Source organism: Salarias fasciatus, chromosome 7, assembly GCF_902148845.1.
Source record: "Salarias fasciatus chromosome 7, fSalaFa1.1, whole genome shotgun sequence".
Lineage (NCBI taxonomy): Eukaryota > Metazoa > Chordata > Actinopteri > Blenniiformes > Blenniidae > Salarias > Salarias fasciatus.
Window position 1 is genome coordinate 9,844,133 of NC_043751.1, and position 23,552 is coordinate 9,867,684.

Here is a 23,552-nt window from a genome sequence, read left to right on the forward strand (position 1 = left end):
CACAATTAAGAAATGTTTTTATTTGCAGTCAAAGTGAAACAGTCTTTAAAAGGCAGAAAGTCCTCATCAAACAAACACTGCTGATTGTTCTGCAACTGTGGCACAATCACGAGGAAAATAATACAATATGCATAATAGAAAACCTTCAAACAACTACAACGTAATTTACAACAAAAATATTACCCTCTGTAAATCCAGCTCAGCTGCCAGGGTAGAGGCCTTATTGCCACTCTGTTCATTAACTGATTTAAACATACAATAGAAAACACTGTCGAATAAAACATTTCAGCAAAATCTGAAGCCATAAATAACTATCACTTTACAAAAAAAAAAAAAAAAAAAGAACAAGAAAGCGAGAGAAGTAGTGTTTTCTTCTGAGCCATTTTTAAAATGCTGTGTGGTGAAGTCAACTTCAGTTCAGTTTGACATTTGTATTTTAGGTCAGACTGTAAATGTTTCGCTTGGTGGCTTTGTCAGAAAAGAGTTCACCGTCGTCATATAAATTCCTTTCCTCTCATAGGCGCCATCTGTTGCATTGTCTGTAAGAATAGGAAACAAAGAATACATTTAGCAGGTGATGTAAAGCACAATGACAGGGCATTTTGTTTGCTTTCCACCCTGAAGTGAAAATAATATTTTTTCTACAATAAAACCACAAGGTGCATGTTTATTAAACTCTAAATATGACAGTACAATAGTCTCACCAGTGATAAAAACTGTGTGGCGAGATGATATATTCTGGATCTGCAAGCGGACTAAACATGTGAGATAGTCAGGGTGATCTCTCGACATCAGATCACATCCATGGTAAGGCATGACCTCCAGCATTCCGGCGTCCTGGCCCCAGAGCAGAAAGTTCTTCTTCTCCTTTGCTTCTGCACTCAGCCTGGATTTGGTAAGCATAAACCGTAGAAGTGTTCAACAATAACGGCATAATCTGAAGAACAAATACTACTTTATCTTAACAGCTTGGATTAATATTGACAATAATTTAAGAACATTATTTCTTTCAATTTATACATTTAAAAAAAATCTAACAACACTAAAAATGTCATCTGTCATTCTGTCTTGACCTGTACCTTGCATTTTCTTTGATCCGACGACTGTCTCTGTAATGTAACATCCATTTCCACTTCCCCATTCCATTTAGCTCTTGCAAGATCGTGGAGATTTTTTTCATGTTGCCTACACGATCACAGAGTGAAGACAATGAGTCAAACAGGAAGGACTGGTCAACGTGACAACTAAATCCACCAGTTGTTTTCAAGTTGAGGTACATACAAAGGCTGAGGGACTCCAGTGCTGCTTTGTCAATCATTACAATACCACCCGCTGTGAAGACCTCCTGGTATGTGAGATTGAGGACATCATCAGGTTCGTCAATACCAGCAAACAGCACATTTGGGGTCCTCTTCAGCTCAAGCAAGTGTGGGACCTACATAGCAGAGTTCAAGTCGTTCGATTAGTTTTGGCAACTGTTACATTCCAGTTGTATTTTTCTTCCCCCACCAGATGATCTTTTACCTGAAAAATGTGCTCAGCAATGTCTTCATTCCTGAGGATGATGAGTAGAGATGACAAGCTATCCTTGATGAAGAACTCATCTGGATCGACAGCAGTATGACCTTCTGCCTGTAACTGTGCCTTTAAAAAAATAGGTGTATGTAAATAACATTAATAAAAAAAAAAAAAACCTTAACATTAAGCTCAGGCACAGCAAACAAAATGCTTTTTCTTGCCTTGATATAATGCATAAAAAGACAAATATGTATTTCTATTAGTATTGAAATGTAAATTTGAAAAATTTGCCTTACCTTGGTTTCGTCAAAGAAGGTGTCATCAGATGTCATCAATATGAAGAATCGGTATCTGGTTTTACAAGATTTCTTCACGATTGAATTTAGCTTACTGCGAAACGTCTCATCCATTTCTCTCTTCATTTGATCACAGAAGTCAAAGTGGTTACTCGGTTCCGTCTTTGAGTGAACTCCATCCATGTTGAAGTATTTCGGTCTTGAGAAATCCAGTTCAACAGCACAAATGTCATGCATTGTTGCTTTGTAGAGCCTTGCACACTCTGCTGTCACTTTTGAAACACCAGCATGGTCCAGGGGATTGCTTGCTGTACGGGATTTTTCTCGGGGATGTCCACTGTTTTGTCTCTGTTGGTCTTTCCTGTCGGACATGTCCACCATGATTGTTTGTCCAAAAAGTGAGTTGCCCAATGGATACAGTGAAATGTCCTGTTCCTCTAGATTGGAGAAGTGGATCATCATAGGAGGACTAGTGCAAGATGAACTCAAGCTGTTGTGAGCTTCTTCTTGTTGTGTGGGACCCCTCTTGGTCTTTTTTAGAAGCTGTTTCATTTTTTCTGAAAATATGAGACAAGCCTGTTCTACTGATGCCTGAGTGGGGTCATCTTGGAGGCACCTCTTGGAAATTTGCTCCAAAAAAGAAACAGAAGTTGTCTGGTTGGTGTTTAAGATTGTGCATACAAGTGATGCTTTGGGACTCAAGACAAGGCTCTCATCTCCCATGCCATTATCTTCGCAAGTCACAATTGGAGCTGATGCATCAGGAGACTCTCCCTGTTTGACAATAGAAGTCTCCTTAATTCTTTGCTCAAGATTCTCAACTGAATGACTCCAGCTGAAGTAACTCTGATCTTCATCAAATTGGTTGGGGGAACTTTTAGCAGAGTCAAAGGATGATAGTGATAGTGACGAGGATGTGATCCTGTTGACATTTAGATTATCATCTTGTTGGTCAGAAAATGCGGGATCACGAAGTGCCAATTCAGTTTTCACTGACTTAGATTTGTAATGACGACCATTTGTTAGCCTAGTGTCTGCTGAAGAAGGCCCATTGACCATATGGCTTTCGTCCAATTTCTTGGAATTTCCTATGAAATGGTCTTTCTTTGTATTTTCTGTGAGTGCTGGAGTTGGTTTTGTGTATTTGACTATAGGGGTACTAGTCAGGATATTTTGCAAAGACTTCTCCATGTGTGGCTCTTCTGGGCGGCAAGGTTCCTGTTTTGAACTGCATTCAGATGTTGTTTGGTCAATCTCTTGATTTTCATGAGATTCATTCACTGGCAAACATTCAGTAGATGGAACAGATGTGTGAGAATTGCAATCATCTGTCATCCCAGAGGTCTCCACTTCATCATTAGTTGTAGAAGAGAGTTGAGGAACTGACAAATTTGCCTTTTCCACCTGCAACTTAACACAAAGTATTTGCTCCATTCTTTCCTTAAAATATGAGTTGGGATCCAATGACTCTGCAGGCAAATCCTGCGTGGCACAAGCCATTGTTGGCTTTTCTTCTTCTCTCAGGTAGGTATGGGAGCTTGTTGAGTCCGGGGTTGGATCAGAGGACTCATTCATGTCAGTTAATTTGATCTGGCTTGGTTTGTCAGTGAGGTTTGACTTGGAAGGGAGATTGCTCACGCTTGGTAAAACTCTCAGGATTCTTGCTTCAAGATCAACGTGGAGGTGAGTGTTGACTGCAGAAGTAGCAATATTTTTTTTCTTTTCTGGTAAGTCATCATTTGAAGATGATGAGGACATCTCAGAGATGTTTTTGAGGATTTCGTCAGCATTTTTAAAGCCAAAAGGTCTCGACTCATATGGTTTTTCGTCAATAGTTGGGGTGGGGCACCTGTTCTCAGGGTGATTTCCCTGAGGCTGATCGGTTTCACTTACATCCTGAAGTGGTAATTTGGGTGAAGAGGGTTCTGTTTTTCTGGCACAGATCTCAGATGTAGCAAGCACAGCAGTGGGCAGGACAGCTTCAGAGTTGGTTGTTTCACTGGTGAAGGGGATTTCCTCAACATCTGATGGTTGCAAGGAATGAAGTGGTTCTGATATATCATCGCCAGAGGTATCTGGTCCAATAAATGGAATCATAGTCTTGCCGAAACTTTTGTCGTCTCTTTCTTCATCAACTGCCATGTCATTCACATCAGTTACGTCACTGTTGTGCTCAGTGGATTGGCCAGGCTCTTGTTGACTCTGAAAAAAGTGAACAAAATATAAAAATAACATACTTTTACTTCTTACTTCAAAGTTTTCAAGAACACATTTTAGAATGAAGAATTCCTAAATATTCACTGTCAGAGCAATATACAGAAAAATACAGTTGTATTAAATCAAAATGCAATCGGAACCATGCGTCACCATTGAAATAATATGATGTAAAGATTTTATTTTACATTGTCCTGTGCATGGAGTAGCTCTGTTTTTCATAACTGCAGTGTCTAATTTGGTCGTTCATCACAGTTTGGTTGTGGCCGACTCCAATAGTGTGGGAAAAAAAAAAAAAACTGTTGAATATCACATTTAAATTTGTTTACAATTTTTTTTTAAAGGTGACTGCTTATATCATGGCACACAGCTAAGATTTGCCTGGACTTGAATTGTGAAATCTGATCAAAAAATATAACAGTATGTTGAAAAGCAGCAGAAGAGGACTTGATACACTTTTCCCTGCAGTAAGCACTTCAGGCAAAGCAGGTTTACCGAGTTTAATCAGAGATTAGTTATTTGGGCATTACTGGCTGTAACTATTGGCTGGGGTTGAGAAGAAATGTCATCAATGCGGTAACTCATAGCTACACAGTTTGCGTGTGTGCAAACAATGACTGTAGGGTATTGTGAGTATTCATGATGTATTTGAAATTACAGGGTTGGGGTAATACAGGGTTGAGATCATTTTCACAAGATCGTTTTTGACTTGATATCTAGTATTTGCTTTCACTTTCAATATGACTGCACTCAATGTCTGAACACTGGAGAGCAAATGAGAATGTTAATAATTTAAAGGCTGTTTTTCTTTTCTTAAATTGCCAATTTCTGTGGGGGATTTAAACTTGCTGAAGAAGTTAACACATTTTTTCTTGGGAAAATAAAGTCAAATTAATCGCAGTTTTACACAAACTAATGTAGATGAAACTTTAGAAACAAAGTAAGGGATTACCTCATTTATCGCTCTAGGTGATTTCAGCTCATTCAGTGCTTGGATGATTTTTTCTTGTCCATCTGATTCTGAAGTCTCCATTTTGCTCACTTGTTCATCTGAAGGGACCGCCTCTGCAATGGAGTTCTTCAGAGACAAATCCAAAACCACCGACTCTTTGCTCGAAGCCGAGTTGCTCCTTTTACTGAGGTCCAAAGCTTCAGGAGTTGAAGGATCTGAAATATCTGCAAGGTCATCCCCTGCTGGATCTGATATCACTGCACTGGGAATATCCAAAGGATCTTCTGAACTTGAGTATTCCAAGTTTGAGTCAGCATGAAAGAACCTGGCTGTCGATCGGCTGTAAAACAAACCTATCCACATGTGGATGATAAGCTGCTTTTCTGGATCGGTGTCTTGGATGGAGAAATCCCATGGCCTATTGAAGACGTCAAATGTACAGAAATTAGCTGAGTACACTTTAATATGATCCAAACCAAATGTCAAACATGACAACATTTGCAACAAAACCATACATTTTCATCTCTGATAAACCTAATGTACACAAACAAGACGATATACATACCCATGTAAAGCTCGGATAATTGCTTTGTTCTTCGTTTCATTTGTAAACTTGCTGTCTGCAGCAAAGTTGTACTTCTCTTGCCACTGACGTGTGACTTGGAGAGAACCATCCTTATAAACAAAAGTTCGAGAGTGCCTGAACTTCTGCCTGGTTGTCAACAGCTTTTTCAGGCAGTCTGGACTGTTGGTGGCTTCATATTGATCTTCTTGACCGAGAGAGGAGTGTAGTGTTTTGTATTTATCACCATACACTGCCTGGTGATGAAGCAGCAGTCTGGTAGAACCACTTACAGGGGATGCCTGGAAGGGTGTACCTGGCAAACCCAACAGCAAAGAGGAAGATGGGTCCAATGAGTAAGCATGTTCTTTCATCAACAAACCAACCAACTCATCGCCTCCAACAAGGTGGTTCACTGAAGCAGTCGTATCAGGCAGATGAACAGCTCTCGCAGGAGGCTGTCTAAGCAGAGCGTGAAGAATTGAGTCTTGATCAACAGCTGTAAGACTTTTGGTAAGTTCACACTTCTTCAAACTTGTCTCAGGTGGGCTTTCAAGTGCTGGGTGCGGTGGTAGAGGAACCTGGCCACTACTTGCACCGAGTGCCAAGTCAGCAAGTAAGTTCAATCCATCAGTAGATGTACAAACACTGTTCACATTTTCCTTAACAGTCTTCCTGAACAAATTGTCCCTAGAACAGTCTTTATATGTGAGATTTTCACTGGAATTACAAGCTGGAGTTTGAAAATGCAACCACCCTGTGAAGATAAAAAGGAAAAAAAGAGAAAGTGCATGAAAATAAAAAGTAGCACAATGAAAGCACTTGAAAAATATCAATGTAATTGTAGTTGTCACCAACATGTGAACTATGTCACGATTGTTATTAACGATGGTGTTGGTTAATTAAGCTCCATATGCAGTTAGCATGCAAATTGACATGATCAGCAGAAATGCAGCATTAAGCAATGAAAGAGCAAACAGAGTAGGGCTGTCGCGGTATACCGGTATTGACGATAACCGTGGTATTAAAAAATGAAATTTCAATATCGTGTTCAAAATGCGCACATGATAATATCGCATAGAGGATCTAGTGTCACTTGAAACATGTTGAAGTGTATTTTCAAACTCCGCTCCTGTTCTTCCGCCCTGCTTCGTCTCCCTCCTGCAGCACCCCAACCTCTCCCCCTCCCCTCACATATAAACACAGCAGAAGCAGCGGTAGCGGCACAGCTCCTAGCTAGCGTGGCTCCCAGTTAGCGAGCGTCACAAGTGAACTAAACATGTCGACGACGACAGCGAGATGCTCTATCCTAACCCGAAAAAAGTGTGTTTAGCAACACTGACTGCACGTTGATGCAAGTCAGGTAGTAGTGGGGCCCCGTTAGGTAGGTTCCAGACGTGTCATTGTAATGTGTCTGGGGGGTTTCAAGTTGCGTCGCTGATATCCACCGTCTTCTCCGCCGGCCCCCTTCTAGCAACCAACCGGTAAGTACTCGGAAAAGGGCCCCATGCGGGGGATTTTCGACACGTTGTTGTTGCAGCGTCTAGTGTAGCACCTTAAATTTGTCATTGAAATTGACTAATGTCAGCCGTTCCTCGGGACCCCCTTCAGCTCGGGGCCCTAACCAGTAGCGGCGCCTCTCGCTGGAGAGAAGCAGCTGCTGCGCTCATTCTGCCTCGGATTTAAACAAACAGAAGTTCTCGGCAGTGTGGTGATGGTACAGGATTTCACCGAAACAGGGCCTGTGGGTTTTCATAACCCACCAACCCTACGTAAATTACGCCTCTGCTGTGGATCCTCTGTTAATCAGATCATCAGATTTTAATTAGTTGAGTGTAACTACACTAGTTGTACAGTTACTGTTCTCATATTGTTTCAACACCTCATTTGACAGGTATTCTGAATGTAATTCATCTGGGAAAAGAGAGAAAACAAACAAAAATAAAATTAAAGATGAATCTGAATGTATGTACCATTATTAGTTAAATTTTTGCTGATATCGTGATAATATCGTTATCGTGATATTTTTTTCCCCCATGATAATCGTGAAGAGAAAATTTGATATGGCGACAGCCCTAAAACAGAGTTAGTGAAAACTTAGCAAAGCACAAGCAGAATGGACCAAGGTCAGTTAAAGCAGTGGCAGAGTCAAGAAAAGAGTCAGAGTTCCACGCTAATACTAAAGAGAGTTAAGACATCTTTCATAAAAACAAGCGTCATCAAGCCAACAACATAAAACTGAACTTACATGTCTTTTTGATGCATTCTTCAGTGATGCCTTTGAACTTTTTGAGTGTTTTAATCCTACGACGCCGTGGAGAACTCATTAGTGGTCGTCGTAGTATCTGCTTGTCTCGTGTCTCAGGTGAGTCTTCCTTTTGCAAATAATCCTGATCCTGAGTTCTCTGAACTGGTGATTCTTTAGGGGTGAGGCCAAGGGCATTTGCAAAGACATCAACTGGGAGCATGCTGGACATGTCATTGACACGAATGCTCTCAACCAGAGTACTTGCACTATTCCTCGTCAACATTTCAGTTTCAGACTCCACTTTCTGCTGCTTATGGCAGGGTTGGATGTCCTCAACTGTGTTCGCAGTTGCCTCTTCCATCATCAAAAAATCCAATTTTCTCTTTCCTCTTGAGAGAACTGATTTCAGTTTGGTCAACAGTATTTCGCCTTTCAGCGGACTCATTGGTGTGGAAATGAAGCCAATTTTTTTTTCCTCAATTTCTCGCAAGGGAGGATGATCTGCAACCTTGTTTAGCCATTCCACATTAGTCTCCGTATTCAAAGGCTTTGAGACTGTGCAATTATCCGAGTGCTCCAAAACACTTTCTTCAGGATCAACATGACTCTTCATGTTCTGTTGCTGGTTTCTACATTCCATAGATGTTGTGATGCCCATTTCATCGACTGATGTTTCTTGATCAGCGCAAGCCTTTTTCTCCATTTCCACTGTGTTATGAGCTTTTGTTGAGGTATCAAGCAGTGGTTTGTCCAGACCCAGCTCGTCCTTTGTAGCTTGGATCTTTTCCTGAATATGCTTTATATGATAAGCAACATCTACAGAGCCATGAGGAACCAAGATTCTTCCACATTCTGAGACAACTGGCTTCAGATCCCAAACCTCTGTTTTCTTTCTCAGAGGACCAGCTTTAAGCTCCATCAAAGTACTGTTTTCCATGTTCTGCTGTTCAGCGTCAGATGTTTTCTCCTGCGCTCCTGTTGTGTGCTTGCGTTGGATTGCTCTCCTCCAAGCAGTGTTGGAGGAAATTCTCCGCCGTGGATTAGCAGACATTTGTTTGGTGGTTCTATCCTTTTGACTTTTCAAGCTGCCAATCTCATCTGGTGCTTTTTCTGTCTGTGAGCTGGGAGTCCTGACACAAGCTGTAGACGCCAGCGTTTGTTTTTTCGAGAACCCCCTCTGTCCTCTCCTCTTTTTGGGTTTTGTGAGTTTGGTAACCTGGGGGTAGGCTACAACTTTTCTAGCTTCATCAGTCTCATCAGTATGGGAGTTCGTTTGTACACTCTGTAACTTGGAAGTCATTGAAATTCCACCAAACTTAAAGTCATTATGCTTTGTTGTTGACATATTTCTGCCAACACTTATGGACTCCACTCCAACACTTTGTTCTGCTGAAGTAATGCTGACAATCAGCTCTGAAGGAAGGTCCTCCGATAGAGAAATTAGTTGTTTTTTTCCTTCAGTATCAATAGATTTTCCCATCTCAGTGTGCATGGCACATTGTCTTGGTATTGGTAAATCAGTTCGGGCTTCTGCCCTTGAAGAAAAACTGTCCAAAGAAGTCTCGGTACATGTTTTGTCTGACACCTGGTCTTGTACTGGATTGCTCACAGGATCGACCAGTTCAGGAGATGGACAGATATAAACATCATCATCAAGGTCCTCTCTTTGCTCCTCCTGTTCAGCTGCCAGAACGTCTGAGGCGCTGGACAGCGGTACCTGAAAGCACTCTGGTTTGCTGAGGTATAAGTTAAACCCCTGCCATGCATGATGAATCCACTCGGGGGAAGAACTGACATGTTTGTGGGTATTCTGATCATTATATTCAGCTGGTAAGACGCTGAATTCCTTGCAGGGCCAAGATCCCAGTCGAGATTTCAACAGTGCTTCATAACTGCACATATAATGTACTAATCTTTCCCATAGTTGTTCACTTGAGTTGATTGCTGGTTTCCCAACTTTCCCCTTTGCAGAACGTAATGAAGGGAGAAACCAAAGTTTTTCAAGCGATATGGCAGAGGGTCTAAGTCCAAATTTCACATCTGTAAATGGCAGAGAGAGAAAATAAATTTAGAAGCTGCTTTTGTACTCCTACAAAAAAGTAGTGCTGGAAAAAGTAAAAAAAAAAACAAAACCAAAACCAATTCACCTCTCACTGCAACACGAGAATCTGGAAACACAAAGATGCCTTGCAGGCCTTCAGTTGATCCAGTCCCCATATCTGAGAGAAGAATATTGTATGAAGAAGTTATACATTTGTGCTTATCAACAAAGGTGAAGTTTCTTCAATGCAACAGTCACCATTGTGCGCTTTCATCATTATATCTTACCATCACACCCAAGGAAATGAGATGAGTGCAACAGGATAAGAAATCCACCATCATTAAGTGGAAAAGCGAGAGCCTGTGGAAAAAATTGGGGAATTGTGTTAGATGTTTCGTGATATTTAATGATGTATCATCATAGAGAGTGAAACCCACCCCCCAAAAAATGATTGGTGTCATTTGACTAATATACAGTGGGGCAAAAAAGTAATTAGTAAGCTGAATCTGCAAGTTCTCCCATTTACAATGACAGAGGTCTGTCATTGTTGTCATAGGTAGCCGTGAGAGAAAGAATGTGAAAAAAGAATCCAGGATATCACATTTGTAGGGTTGTTAAGGAATTGTAGGGTTTGTAGGGTTTTTAAGGAATTAATTTGTAAATGATGGTGGAAAATAATTATTTGGTCAATAACAAAATTCCAACTCAATATTTTGTAATATATTCTTTGTTAGCAATGACAGAGGCCGGACGTTTTCTGTAGGTCTTCACCAGGTTTGTTACATATTGCAGCTGGAATTTTGGCCCATTCCTCCATGCAGATCTCCTCTCAGGCAATGATGTTGTAGGGCTGTCACCAGGCAACATGGAGTTTCAACTCCCTCCACAGACTTTCTATGGGGTTGAAGTCTGCAGACTGGCAGGGCCACTCCCGAACTTTGAAATGGTTCTTACGGAGTCGATCCTTGGTTGCCCGGGCAGTGTGTTTGGGATCACATCCATGCTAGAAGACCCAGCCGGGTTTCATCTTGAATGCTTACTGATGGAAGGTTTTGGCTCAAAATCTCCTCAAACATGGTCCCATTCATTCTTTCCTAAACAGGGATCAGTGGTCCTGTCCCCCTTTACTGAAAAACAGCTCTAAATGCATGATGTTTCCACTTCCATGCTTCACAGGAGATATGGTGTCATTGGAATGCAACTCGGCATTCTTCTTCCTCCAAACACGGCAAGTTGAGTTTGTACCCAAAAGTTGCATTTTGGTTTCATCTGACCACATGACATGCTCCCAATCCTCTTCAGGATCATTCATATGCTCCCTGGCAAACTTCAGACCGGCCGAGACTGGCTTAAGCAGAGGGACACACCTGGCACAGCTGGGTTTGATTCCCTGTCGGCATAGTGTATTACTGACTACGTTTACATGCAGCTAAAATTTGGGTTCAGGTCATTATCTAGGTTTCTGAAACATTAGGAACACCCCGTTTACATGCTTTAACAGACAGAGAGTTACCCCGTTTACAAGTCAGTGCATTCAATCGGGATATCCCTTTCCAAACCATGTCGCACGTCATGCTGTTCTCAAAACAAAACAGCTCTGACCGGAGCGGCTTTGTGTTGCCAGATTCTTTTTTGAACACGTTGGATGGGTTGATAAAATGATTATGTGTTTATGACGTGTTTTTTATCATACAAATACGGTTTTAACGTGCATTTTCAACCGAGATGGAGGTTTGGGCTGCTTTCTACGAGTTTCAGATTTTTTTACGGGTTCGATAGACAGATCTGGCAACCTCCTCCACTGGCCTGTAGAGGCAGACGCTGCTGCGGTGACTCCGTTCTGTAGACAGAACGCAGACAGAACGGTTGTTCTGTTGTACATGATTTTTCTGCAGGCCATACAAATCGCCGACTTTCAGAAGGAAGCATGTGCGACGTGCACGCTCAGAATAACAGTTCGTATCGTGCGTTACGGGAGCCTCACACGGACAAAAGTGTGGTGAGTTTCGCTCCTACTCGTTGCTGGACTCAAAAGACCATGATTCATTGCGGATGGGACCATGCGCAGAACCAAAAACAATGTCCCTTAACTCGATATCTGTTTACACGGCGGCACTTTCGAGTTTGAAAAGGAGTAACCCAGCGGTCTTTTTCGAGTTTTACAAATCTCGAAAATAAGCTTTTCCGGGTTTTGGCGGGTGTTTACATTGCCAAACGCTATTGGGTTATTGCCAACATTCGAGTTTGAAAAGGGTTATTGGCTGCATGTAAACGTACTGACTGATGGTATCCTTTGTCACATTGGTCCCAGCTCTCTGCAGGTCAGTCACCAGATCCTCCCATATAGTTCTGAGATTTTTGGTCATGGTTCTCATGATCATTATTGATGCCATGGAGTGAGCTCTTGCATGGAGCTTCAGATCGAGGGAGATTGTCAATGGTCTTGTATGTCTTCCCTTTTCTAATAACTGCTCCCATAGTTGACTGATTCACACTTAGCTGCTGGCCTATTGTAGCTTCACTCTTCCGAGCCTGATGCACGTCTACCATTTTGTTCCCGGTGTCCTTCGACAGCTCTTTGGTCCTGGCCATGATGGAGTTCGAAGTCTGACTGTTTGAGGCTGTGGACAGGTGTCTTTTATACAAATAACCAGCCTAAACAGGAGCCAATAATACAGGTATCGGGTGGAGGACAGAAGAGCTTCTTAAAGAAGAGACTGCAAATCTGTGAGAGCCAGAGACGTTGCTTGTTTTTATGTGACTAAATAGTTATTTTTCACCTTAATTTACAAATATATGCTTCAAAAATCCTTCAATGACTTCCTGGATTTTCTTTCCCCATATTCTGTCTCCAACAGTTGAAGTATACCATCCATCCATCCATTTTCCACCGCTTATCCAGGACCGGGTCGTGGGGGCAGCAGTCTCAGCAGGGAAGTCCAAACTTCCCTGTCCCCAGACTCTTCTTCCAGCTCGTCCGGGAGGATCCCAAGGCGTTTGCAGACCAGCCGAGAGACATAGTCTCTCCAGTGTGTCCTGGGTCTTCCCTGGGGTCTCCTCCCGGTGGGACATGCCCGGAACGCCTCCCCAGCGAGGCATCCAGGAGGCATCCTTAAGAGGTGCCCGAGTCACCTCAGCTGGCCCCTCTCGATGCGGAGGAGTAGCGGCTCTACTCTGAGCTCCTCCCTAGTGACTGAGCTCCTCACCCTACCTCTAAGGGAGCGCCCAGCCATCCTACGGAGGAAGCTCATTTCAGCCGCTAGTATCCAGGATCTTCTCCTTTCAGTCATGACCAAAGCTCATGTCCGTAGGTGAGGGTGGGGATGTACATTGACCGGTAAATCGAGAGCTTCGCCTTTCGGCTCAGCTCCTTTTTCACCACAATGGAGCATACTATGACAGCATCACTGCAGACGCTGCACCGATCCGCCTGTCAATCTCCCGCTCCATCCGTCCCCCACTCGTGAACAAGACCCCAAGATACTTAAACTCCTCCATATGAGCCAGAGTCTCTCCATCGACCTGGAGTGGGCAGGCCACCTTCCTCCGGTCGAGGACCATGGCCTCAGATTTGGAGGTGCTGATCCTCATCCCTGTCACTTCACACTCGGCTGTGAACCGCCGCAGTGCATGCTGTAGGTCCAGGCTTGATGAAGCCAACAGGACAACATCATCTGCAAAAAGCAGAGATGAAATTCTGCAGTCCCTGAACCGGACCCCCTCCGGCCCCTGGCTGCACCTAGAAATTCTGTCCATAGAGATTATGAACAGAACCGGTGACAAAAGGCAGTCCTGCCGGAGTCCAACATGCAGCGGGAACAGGTCCGACTTACTGCCAGCAATGCGGACCAGACTCCTACTCCGGTCATACAGAGACCGGACGGCCCTTAACAAGGGGCCCCGGACTCAGTATTCCCGGAGCATGCCCCACAAGGCACCATGAGGGACGCAGTTGAATGCCTTCTCCAGGTCCACAAAACACATGTGGACTGGTTGGGCGAACTCCCACGAACCCTTGAGCACCCTATGGAGGGTGTAGAGCTGGTCCACTGTTCTGCGACCAGGACGAAAACCGCAATGTTCCTCCTGAATCCGAGGTTTGACTATCGGTCAAATCCTCCTCTCCAGTACCCTGGAATAGACTTTCCCAGGGAGGCTGAGGAGTGTGATCCCCCTATAGTTGGAGCACACCCTCCGGTCCCCCTTTTTAAAAAGGGGGACCACCACCCCAGTCTGCCAATCCAGAGGCACCGCCCCCGACCGCCACGCAATGTTGCAGAGACGTGTCAACCAAGACAGTCCCTGCACATCCAGAGACTTAAGGTACTCAGGGCGAATCTCGTCCACCTCCGGTGCCTTGCCACCGAGGAGCTTACCAACCACCTCGGTGACTTTGGCTTGGGTGATGGACGAGTCCACCTCTGAGACCTCAGCCTCTGCTTCCTCCATGGAAGATGTGGCGATGGGATTGAGGAGGTCCTCGAAGAATTCGTTCCACCGTCCTATGATATCCACAGTTGAGGTCAGCAACTCCCCACCTCCACTGTAAACAGTGTTAGTGGAGACCTGGTTTCCCCTCCTGAGGCGCCGGGCGGTTTGCCAGAATTTCGTCGAAGCTGACTGGTAGTCCTCCTCCATGGCCTCCCCGAACTCCTCCCAGACCCGAGTTTTTGCCTCCACAACCGCTTGGGCTGTAGTTCGCTTGGCCTGCCGGTACCCGTCAGCTGCTTCTGGAGTCCCACAAGCCAACAAGGCTCGATAGGACTCCTTCTTCAGCTGGACGGCAGCCCTTACTTCCTGTGTCCACTACCGGGTTCGGGGGTGGCCCCCACGACAGGCACCGGAGACCTTACGACCACAGCTCCAGGCAGCTGCTTTGACAATGGAGGTAGAGAACATGGTCCACTCGGACTCAGTGTCCCCAGCCTCCCTCGGGACATGAGAGAAGCTCTCCCGGAGGTGCGAGTTGAAAACCATGCTGACAGAGGGTTCCACCAGACGTTCCCAGCAGACCCTCACAATACGTTTTGGTCTGCCAAGTCTGTCCGGTTTTCTCCTCTGCCAGTGAATCCAACTCACCACCAGGTGGTGATCGGTCGACAGCTCTGCCCCTCTCTTCACCCGAGTGTCCAAAACACGCGGCCGGAGGTCAGATGACACGACAACAAAGTCGATCATCGACCTCCGACCTCGGGTGTCCTGGTGCCAAGTGCACTTATGTACACCCCTGTGCTCGAACATGGTGTTTGTTATGGACAAACTGTGGCTAGCACAGAAGTCCAATAACAGAACACCACTCAGGTTCAGATCAGGGAGGCCAAGTGTCCCAATCACCCCCTTCCAGGTGTCACTGTTGCTGTCCACGTGAGCATTGAAGTCCCCCAGTAGAACAATGGAGTTCCCAGTCAGAGCACTGTCTAGCACCCCTCCCAGGGACTCCAAGAAGGCCGGGTACTCTGCGCTGCTGTTCGGCCCGTAAGCCGAGACAACAGTGAGGCACCTGTCCCCGACCCGAAGGCGCAGGGACATGACCCTCTCGTTCACTGGGGTAAACGCCAACCCATGGTGGCTGAGCTGTGGGGCTATAAGCAAACCCACACCAGCCCGCCGCCTCTCACCACGGGCAACGCCAGAGAAGTGGAGAGTCCAGCCTTTCTCGAGAGATTGGGTTCCAGAGCCCCGGCTGTGCGTGGAGGTGAGCCTGACTATATCTAGCCGGTACCTCTCAACCTCCGTCACAAGCTCGGGCTCCTTCCCGATGATGAAAATTACAGACCTCTGTCATCATTTTAAGAGGAAGAACTTGCACAAATGGTGGCTGACTAAATACTTTTTTTCCCCCACTGTAGTGATAAGCCAAGCTAATTTCAGCAAAACTACTAATGACTGGTTTTGGAATGAGTTGACTGCAGCAAATCTTTTACTTTTAGCTTGTTCGTATAACAAATGACTGCACCTTAGTGTTTGAAACATTGACTGAAAACACAAACTTACAGCATCTTTCTTCTTGAGCTCAGCAACAAGCAGAGCGAGACTCCTGTTTTCTTCCACCTCAGTTGAAATTAACTCACAGAGACTGCAGTACAATCCATCCAGAAATGCTAAAAGACAGTAATGTAAGACATTTTTAACAAAGATAAATTCACTTCTCAGTGAAATATATGGAAACACTTTGTAAATGTGATTCTACATTCGTAAAAACACCATTTCCTCATTCCTGACATGTTAGAAACATACCTTCACCAGTTAAGCAGGTCTCAAAAACAGTCTTTGGCAACAGGTGTCTGAGATCCACCATGGAAATGGCTTTGTCGATTTTCACCACTGGTGGGCTTACAAAAACAACGAAAAATTCAAATATTCTGCAAAAGCCTAATATGAAAATGGTGTGTTGTTTACTTGCACTTTTATCTTACAGTTTTGAAGGCATTGAAGCCCCTGCTGTAGATCTCAGTCCAACACTGTAAGACTGACTCCCGATCTGAAGCTTTCCTCTCCAAGGCAAGTATGGGCGAGCTGAAATAAATGCAACACAACAAAAATCTCTTTAAAATGTGAACATACACACAAACGTAAGTTGTTTGTTTCCATCTGTATATCGTTACAGTGGTATGAAAAAGTATCTGAACCTTTTGGAATTTCTCACATTTCTGCATAAAATCACCATCAAATGTGATCTGATCTTTGTTAAAATCCCACAGATGAAAAAACAGTGTCTGCTTTAACTAAAACCACCCAACCATTTATAGGTTTTCATATTTTAATGAGGATAGCATGCAAACAATGACAGAAGCGGGAGGAATAAGTAACTGAACCATCACATTTAATATTTTGTGCCCCCCCCCCCCCTTTGGCAGCAATAACTTCAACCAGACGCTTCCTGTAGCTGCAGATCAGTCTGGCACATTGATCAGGACTAATCTTGGCCCATTCTTCTTTACAAAACTGCTGTAGTTCAGTCAGATTCCTGGGATGTCTGGCATGAATCGCTGTCTTGAGGTCATGCCACAGCATCTCAATGGGGTTCAAGTCTGGACTTTGACTTGGCCACTCCAGAATGTGTATTTTGTTCTTCTGAAACCATTCTGAAGTTGATTTACTTCTGTGTTTTGGATCGTTGTCTTGTTGCAGTATCCATCCTCTTTTTAGCTTCAACTGTCTGACAGACGGCCTCAGGTTTTCCTGGAAAACATCCTGATAAACTTTTGAATTCATTTTTCCATTAATGATTGCAAGTTGTCCAGGCAATGTTGGTTGGTGTTGATGTTGGTGAGCTTTTCCATTTTTCCTCCACACATGACGTTGTGTGTTCCTCCCAAACAATTCAACTTTGGTTTCATCAGTCCACCAAATATTTTGCCAAAACTTCTGTGGAGTGTCCAAGTGCCTTTTTGTGAACATTAAACGAGCAACAATGTTTTTTTTAAACAGCAGTGGCTTCCTCCGTGGAGTCCTCCCATGAACACCATTCTTGGCCATTGTTTCACATATAGTTGATGAGTGCACAGAGATTTTGGACTGTGCCAGTGAAGTCTTTAGCAGACGCTCTAGGGTTCTTTTTTACCTCTCTGAGTATTCTGCGCTGAAGTCTTGGCGTCATCTTTGGTGGACTCCTTGGGAGAGAAGCAACAGTGCCAAACTCTCTCCATTTGTAGACAACTTCTCTGACTGTCGATTGATGAACATCCAGACTTTTAGAGATGGTTTCATATCCTTTCCCAGCTTTATACAAAACAACAATTCTTAATCGCAGGTCTTCAGACAGCTCTTTTGAGCGAGCCATGGTGCACATCAGACAATGCTTCTCATCAACTTCATTCTTACCAGGTGTGTTTTATGGTGGGCAGGGCAGCTTTAAGCCACTCATCAGTGATTGGGCACACACCTGACTTAAATTGTTTGGTAAAAATTGGTTTCATTTGCTCTTTAAGCCTCCTTAGGCAGAGGGTTCAGTTACTTATTCCTCCCCCTTCTGTCATTGTTTGCATGCTATCCTCATTAAAACATGAAAACCTATAAATGTTTGGGTGGTTTTAGCTAACATACCTCCAACTCTACTTATGAGATTCTTGCACCTTTACAAGCAAAAAAATATATAATAATTACAAAAATAAATTATATTTGTAACATTAATGACCTCTCTTACCTATTCTTTTCACCTCACTGCAAAGAGAAACAGAGAAACAGTTGATCAAAAAACAATATTTTCAGCTTGTATAATTGACCTTTGGCTCAGCCGCTTACTGCTGCTAACTTGGACAACTCGGACAATTTGTCACAGCTGACTTCATGTTTCAATCTCGGTGAGCAAAAACAAGATGTTTTTAGAGATACTTCAGATGTTCAGACTGTTGAAACTTTTGTAAATGGTGGGGCGAACTCAGTTGCAACATTAAATGCACCACAGGAGAAGAAAAACAATAACTGCCATCAGAAAAGCTACGCATTTAGCGGCTGCTGTGACAACAGCGACTTAGGCTGAATCCCATTTCACCCCTTAGCCCTTCCCCTTGGCCCTTCCCCTTAGCCCTCCGCCTATGAAACGGAGTGCTAAGGGGTAGGGGAGAAAGTCAACCCCTCCGAATTGGGACACCCCTCCGACAATCGCGTATGTCATCAGTAGTCGCCGCTGCCGATGACGTAGGCAGATGCGACAATTATCTGCCGAAGAAGAATGTTTTTCTTACATTTTAAAACTTTATTAATTGACAAAATACTGACATTTATGAACGTCTTTCGTTGCGGACGCCGCCATCTTGCCGATCTTGGAAGGCTTTCTGAGAAATCTGTCATCCAGTGGCGATGGTGGCGAGGGGCGCTTGTTTTGTTCGCCTGGACCGTGGGGTTAGTTCACTTCCGCATTGGCGGGGGCGCTCGTTTCCCACCCGCGCATTCCAGGCGGGCCGTGTTGAAGAAACCAGTTTATTGAAAATAATCGTCTATCTGTTGTGTTTGGAATGCGCCTGGAATGCGCGGGTGTGGAAACGATCACTCCAGTCAATGCGGAAGTGAATTAACCCCGCCCGCCAGGCATGATCTAGGCTGAAAGAACAAGCGCCCCTCGCCATCGGCCGATACCCCTCCGTTTGGAGTGTGCCTCTCGAGAATCTCCTTTTGGAGGGGTGACTGGCCCTCTTTCTTGGCCCTACCCCTCCGTCATAATGACAATTGGGACACTCCTACCCCTCCACGTGAACGCGCAAAACGAGGGGTAGGGCCAAGGGGAAGGGCTAAGGGGTGAAATGGGATTCAGCCTTATTCAGAACCAAAATCAAGACAGACAAGCCTCATTCGATATCAGTGTCCGTCAGATAAGCGAGTTGGCTCGCTTAAAGGCACAATAAGTAACACTTTGTAACATTAGCGTTCGTTCTCCCTCCCCTTCGGAGAGTGGCGCGCAGGTTGCAAGTTTGGGAAAGTTTAGACAGTTTAGGGGCGGAGCAGAGCTGGCAGAACAGGCATTAAAAAATGGAATGCTGGGTTGTTAGGCAGACTTGGGAACTCACATATGATTGGTTCTGGAACCTGGAAGCAGTGACGGGCTAGCCCCGCCCACTCAAGTTGTTCTGGCTCCTACCTCTCAGTTTGAATGAAAGAAATTTGACCAAGACATTGTTGATGGAGAAGACAGATTGTTTAAAACAAATGTTCCTCCCATAATGGGTGCAAGTAATGCCCGATTTTATTTTTCTAGTAGATTTCTGAGTTATTGAACCTTTAAGGAAGCATAATATCAATCAATGTGATTGATATATGACTAGATTGCTCAGCGTAAACAAAGACATTGTCTTAGCTTGGAATGAATGGGATGAAATAAAACCCCTTGATAATCCTTTTGGGATACCTGGTGTTGCTGTTGCATGTGCCCCAGGCACATCGTTTGACCATTTTTTATAACTTAAATAGCCCAGAAAACAAGTATGGGCAGCTCTAATGCTTTTTTTTATGAAGGTTTATAATCAGAATATCCATGTTCCGGGTAGTTAGTTGAATGCTATTGGTTCATTTGTGTTCGGGGGAGGGGCTTAGGCAAAAGTCGATTGACAGTGGATCAGAAAATCATTAAAAATTGGAGAAGGGAATATGTTTATTTACCTTTTTTCCTGTGGTACTGGAAGTGTTGCTTTGGTATCCGTATATGAAAACTCTACAATTGCAAATGGACAGGCGGCACTGGGTGACGGGGCTGTTTCGTTGCTTCCATCATTCAGGCGTTCATACATGTAATACTGTAAGAAAAAGAAAAAAAAAGGAACTCCAGCTCCATTTAACTGTCTTAACAAGCATGTATGCAGTGTGGTAATCAAAATATTTGTGTTTGTGGTACAAAGAACTAAAATCATGTGCAAAATATTGGCACATCTGAGTGTTGACACCAAGTGTGATGATATCAGTGTGTGTATTTATAATTTAATAAGAAATTAATAAAATAAGTTTGAAATATCACCATCGTTATATTTGAATGAATAATTACATTCTAAAACTCATACCATACCTGGGTTCGCTCAAAGGCGAGAAAAGAGCTGGTTTCGGAGGACACCGTAGGCAGCTGTTCAGACACGTGACAGTCGAAACCCTCCGTGGGTGTAGTAAGGTTCTGAGTGTAAATCTCTACAACTTTCTTAACTTTGCCCTGTTTGAAACACACAAGCCAATGAGTTCATTTCAAATAGCCACACAACTCGTCCATATGGATAATCTGAAATGTATTCAGTACCTTTGTAAGCCTGATGATGGCGATGTATCCAGATTTCCCATGATACCAGCAGTTTGAATCCAGACAGTCAGAAAACATTGAAATGTAGACACCTTTAAAACACAGGAAATTTTCACTCCATGAGGATTTTCATCGAGTATACTTGTGAAAGTCACTGATGAAGATGTTAGAGTCCAACGGGGTTTTGGGGGGGTGGGGGTGGGGGTGGGGGGGAAGAGGAACAAAAACACAAACAACTCAATACACTGACATTTTTTTCCTGTACAAAAGAAACTCCTACAGTATCACTGCCACCACTTTTCCAGAACACACCCTACCTAAAATATCTGCATGTCCATCTTGTTTATCTTATCAAAGTTTTTGAGGCATACTAACAGTGTAATTTCAAAAATAAACCCAACAGCTTCAGACTGGACACTGTGTCCTTTCTCAGTGTTCAAAGTGGCAACAGTTGATTGGGTCAGTAACGGATCCTGACTAAGTCAGTCATCTGAGTTGAGGCTCAAACAGGTTCAACAGGTCTGAAGGGTTCTAACGCTGAGCACTTCTCTTTGAAAGAAAGAAAAAAAACAACACTTCAACAACATGCGCTATACTTCCCCCACTGAATTCTACACGAGAACGTCAAAAAATAAACATAAAGACCAAAATCACAGAGGTATCAAATAAAGCATGAAATACAGAGGCTTCCAATTACAATGTTTTTTTTTTTCTCATGTGGCATAATTATTGCAATGTCATCCTTAATCCTCCTGAAAATCAGCTTCGAGAAAAGGACTTTGACTTAGGTTTGTGCTGAACTAGTTGTACACTTGTCACACCCTAATGCAGGAAGCGCTGTTGCAACACAGCACAGCCCTTCAGCCAGGCCGCTCGCAAGCACGACAGTCAATGTCTGCGGCAGTGGAAAAATGTTTCAGGAAAATAAAAAACAGCCACCACACTTTCGTTTCAAGCCGATTCTATAACTCACACTTTCTGTTTCACAACATACATTCTTCCACTTTCTTTTTGTATGTTAAGAGGTCTCAGAAATGCTTTCACTTTCAAAGCCGCGGCAGCACCAGACACAGACACAGACACAGACTGCTCCTCAGCTCCAGCTCTCCTATGAATCCTCTGGATATGCTGCATGGACTGGAATGTGTCTGTACATGACTATTAAGGTAAGCAATGAAGACATAATACTATTTCTTGACTTGTCTTTTCAAGCAACTAACTTCTGAGTAGAACTAATCTTCATGTAAACCTAACTGAGCACTTATCTTTTCTGGGTGTATTTCCTGTGCCTCCTGCTCACGCTCGATCGAGAAGTACAAACGTTGCCGACACCGAGCTCTCACTACTGTTTAACAAAATGTCCACAGACAGGGAAACAGGTCATAATTTACCCTTTGACGGATCTCCGAGAGTTGTGCATGTGCTGTTTCCAGTGAGCACACCAGTTTTCCCAAGTGCGTATGCCTTCAAACAGATGGGGGGGGGGGGGGGGAAGGAAAATCATAACATTGGATGGCATGTATTTTCTATTTTGTTTTTTTTGTGATCTTGTGTCTCAAATCTGTACCTTGTTGGCATCATCAAACAGCAAAAACCCATATGACTCCTTCAGATCATCTTCTGAGTATCCTGCCTGCTTCCTCTTTTCTCGGAAGGCATTGTACTGTGGCAATGTCGGAAAACAAAAAACGTAGTTGAAAGTGTTAACAGCATTTGGGAGCAGCTCATACTTTCTAACATTGTGTCACACAGATTGTACTAAAATGAGGTAAATATTCAACTGTATGCTTGCCTGATACTGACATGTTAGGATGTTTTAATAAAGTTGGACAAGGTGGATTGAGTTTGAACTGACCTTCGCTTCTAGCGCTGGGTTTTTCACCCTCACAGCAGACTTGTATTTGAAAAACTGCTTTGATTCCTCATACAGGTAGGCACTCTGAAGTGGAGCCAGAACAGTCTCAAAGAGCTGAGACGACTCTGGCACAGGTATTAAAAAACCTAAAAGTGGACAAAAAGAGAAGGTATATGTGAGCCACATACGGAACCTCTCTGGAAAATTACAGCAAACTGGATTTTGGATTTTTAAATAAGGGAGAAAAAAAAAATCATTAAGTGTTTGCCAATCCTGGGACGGTTTGTCCTGTCACGCAAACACCACACCGAGACTTCTTCATGTCACAAATCAGTTTGACGGCGATTCAACAATATACTTTAAAAGTCTGAAAGCGAATGTCACGTAGTGCTTAAAACAAAGATTTTTTTTTTCACCTTCACTCGAGACTCCGCCATTCTCTCTTTCCATCGCTTATAAAATGACTCGTCCTTCTCGCTCCTGACGCTGAAAACCGTTGTTTCTACAGAAAAACATCGCAGTAAAATAAAAAAATCCCATGAAGAGCGCATTCAAAAAAAATAAAATAAAATAAAATAAAAAGGAAAAAATGAAGTCGCTCTCGGTGTTGTCGCAGTTTTAGACAGACGGTCCAACTCGACACCCAGGAAGTTAGAGTGCGGAGACGTCGGTCGACAGCAAAGCGACACTTTAACCCAGGTACGTTCACTTTTCGTGGCTTCGCAAGTCACGGGTCTGTGAAAAGGAGAATAAATCCCACTCCGTCGGCGTGGTCTCTATCACGGCTGTGAGGCACATGGATGGTCCGGACTGAAAAAGAAAGAGAAACCTATCGAGTCGAGAGCATCCATCTTGAAAGGGTACACCAAACCAAAGTGTGGCGGTGGCAGAGAGAGCGAGACAGAGGAGGCAGTCCGAGCCGAGCCGAGCCGAGTCGCTCTGACGCTGCGAGACTCCGCTTCAACTTCAACAACAGGAAGGACTCCGCAGCACGGCGGAGCCCCGAGAAACCAGCTCTTCCCGTGCTGACGCTGGGTTGGAGTTTGAGTGTTTATTCAAAATCAACGCTCGGAATACTAACTTCGAAAGTGAAAAGGAAGTTGGAAATATTTCCTGAGCAATGTGAAGAACTGAAGACTGGGGAGGAGG

General features: G+C 43.8%; 2 protein-coding genes across 4 annotated transcripts in view; one reads left to right on the forward strand and one right to left on the reverse strand.

The window, feature by feature from the left end:
- tasor2 (transcription activation suppressor family member 2) lies at positions 1–23,526 on the reverse strand. 3 transcript variants are annotated; one of them, XM_030095959.1, is made up of 22 exons: positions 22,820–23,285; positions 22,404–22,549; positions 22,116–22,211; positions 21,940–22,012; positions 20,549–20,640; positions 20,327–20,464; positions 19,927–20,060; positions 17,978–17,994; positions 16,248–16,347; positions 16,069–16,163; positions 15,826–15,932; positions 10,119–10,191; positions 9,938–10,009; positions 7,791–9,830; positions 5,546–5,858; positions 4,981–5,398; positions 1,815–4,016; positions 1,525–1,644; positions 1,282–1,435; positions 1,080–1,185; positions 705–886; positions 1–539 (listed from the first exon to the last, which is right to left on the reverse strand). In XM_030095959.1, the coding sequence occupies exons 1-22, from the start codon at positions 22,851–22,853 to the stop codon at positions 442–444; spliced, it is 6,810 nt and encodes a 2,269-aa protein (XP_029951819.1). In that variant the 5' UTR covers positions 22,854–23,285; the 3' UTR covers positions 1–441. The 3 variants fall into 3 exon arrangements, with proteins under 3 accessions (XP_029951819.1, XP_029951818.1, XP_029951820.1); XM_030095958.1 differs by having other exon boundaries at positions 5,546–6,299; XM_030095960.1 differs by lacking the exons at positions 1–539; positions 705–886; positions 1,080–1,185; ... (13 more) ...; positions 20,327–20,464; positions 20,549–20,640 and having other exon boundaries at positions 21,613–22,012; positions 22,820–23,526.
- asb13b (ankyrin repeat and SOCS box containing 13b) overlaps positions 21,605–23,552 on the forward strand; it is a 7,130-nt gene continuing 5,182 nt past the window's right edge. Inside the window, exon 1 of the mRNA XM_030095963.1 lies at positions 21,605–21,714. The gene's annotated coding sequence lies outside the window, so the exon portion shown is untranslated. The remainder of the gene's footprint in view (positions 21,715–23,552) is intronic.

Excerpts from the sequence above, each read along its gene's own strand:
- tasor2 (XM_030095958.1), bottom strand. The coding sequence starts at position 22,853 with ATGGAAAGAGAGAATGGCGGAGTCTCGAGTGAAG. Across the intron at positions 20,641-21,939 it reads TCTCGGAGATCCGTCAAAGG|GTGTCTACATTTCAATGTTT; the intron begins GTAAATTATGAC and ends TGTGTTTTAAAG. Across the intron at positions 15,933-16,068 it reads GACCTGCTTAACTGGTGAAG|CATTTCTGGATGGATTGTAC; the intron begins GTATGTTTCTAA and ends ACTGTCTTTTAG.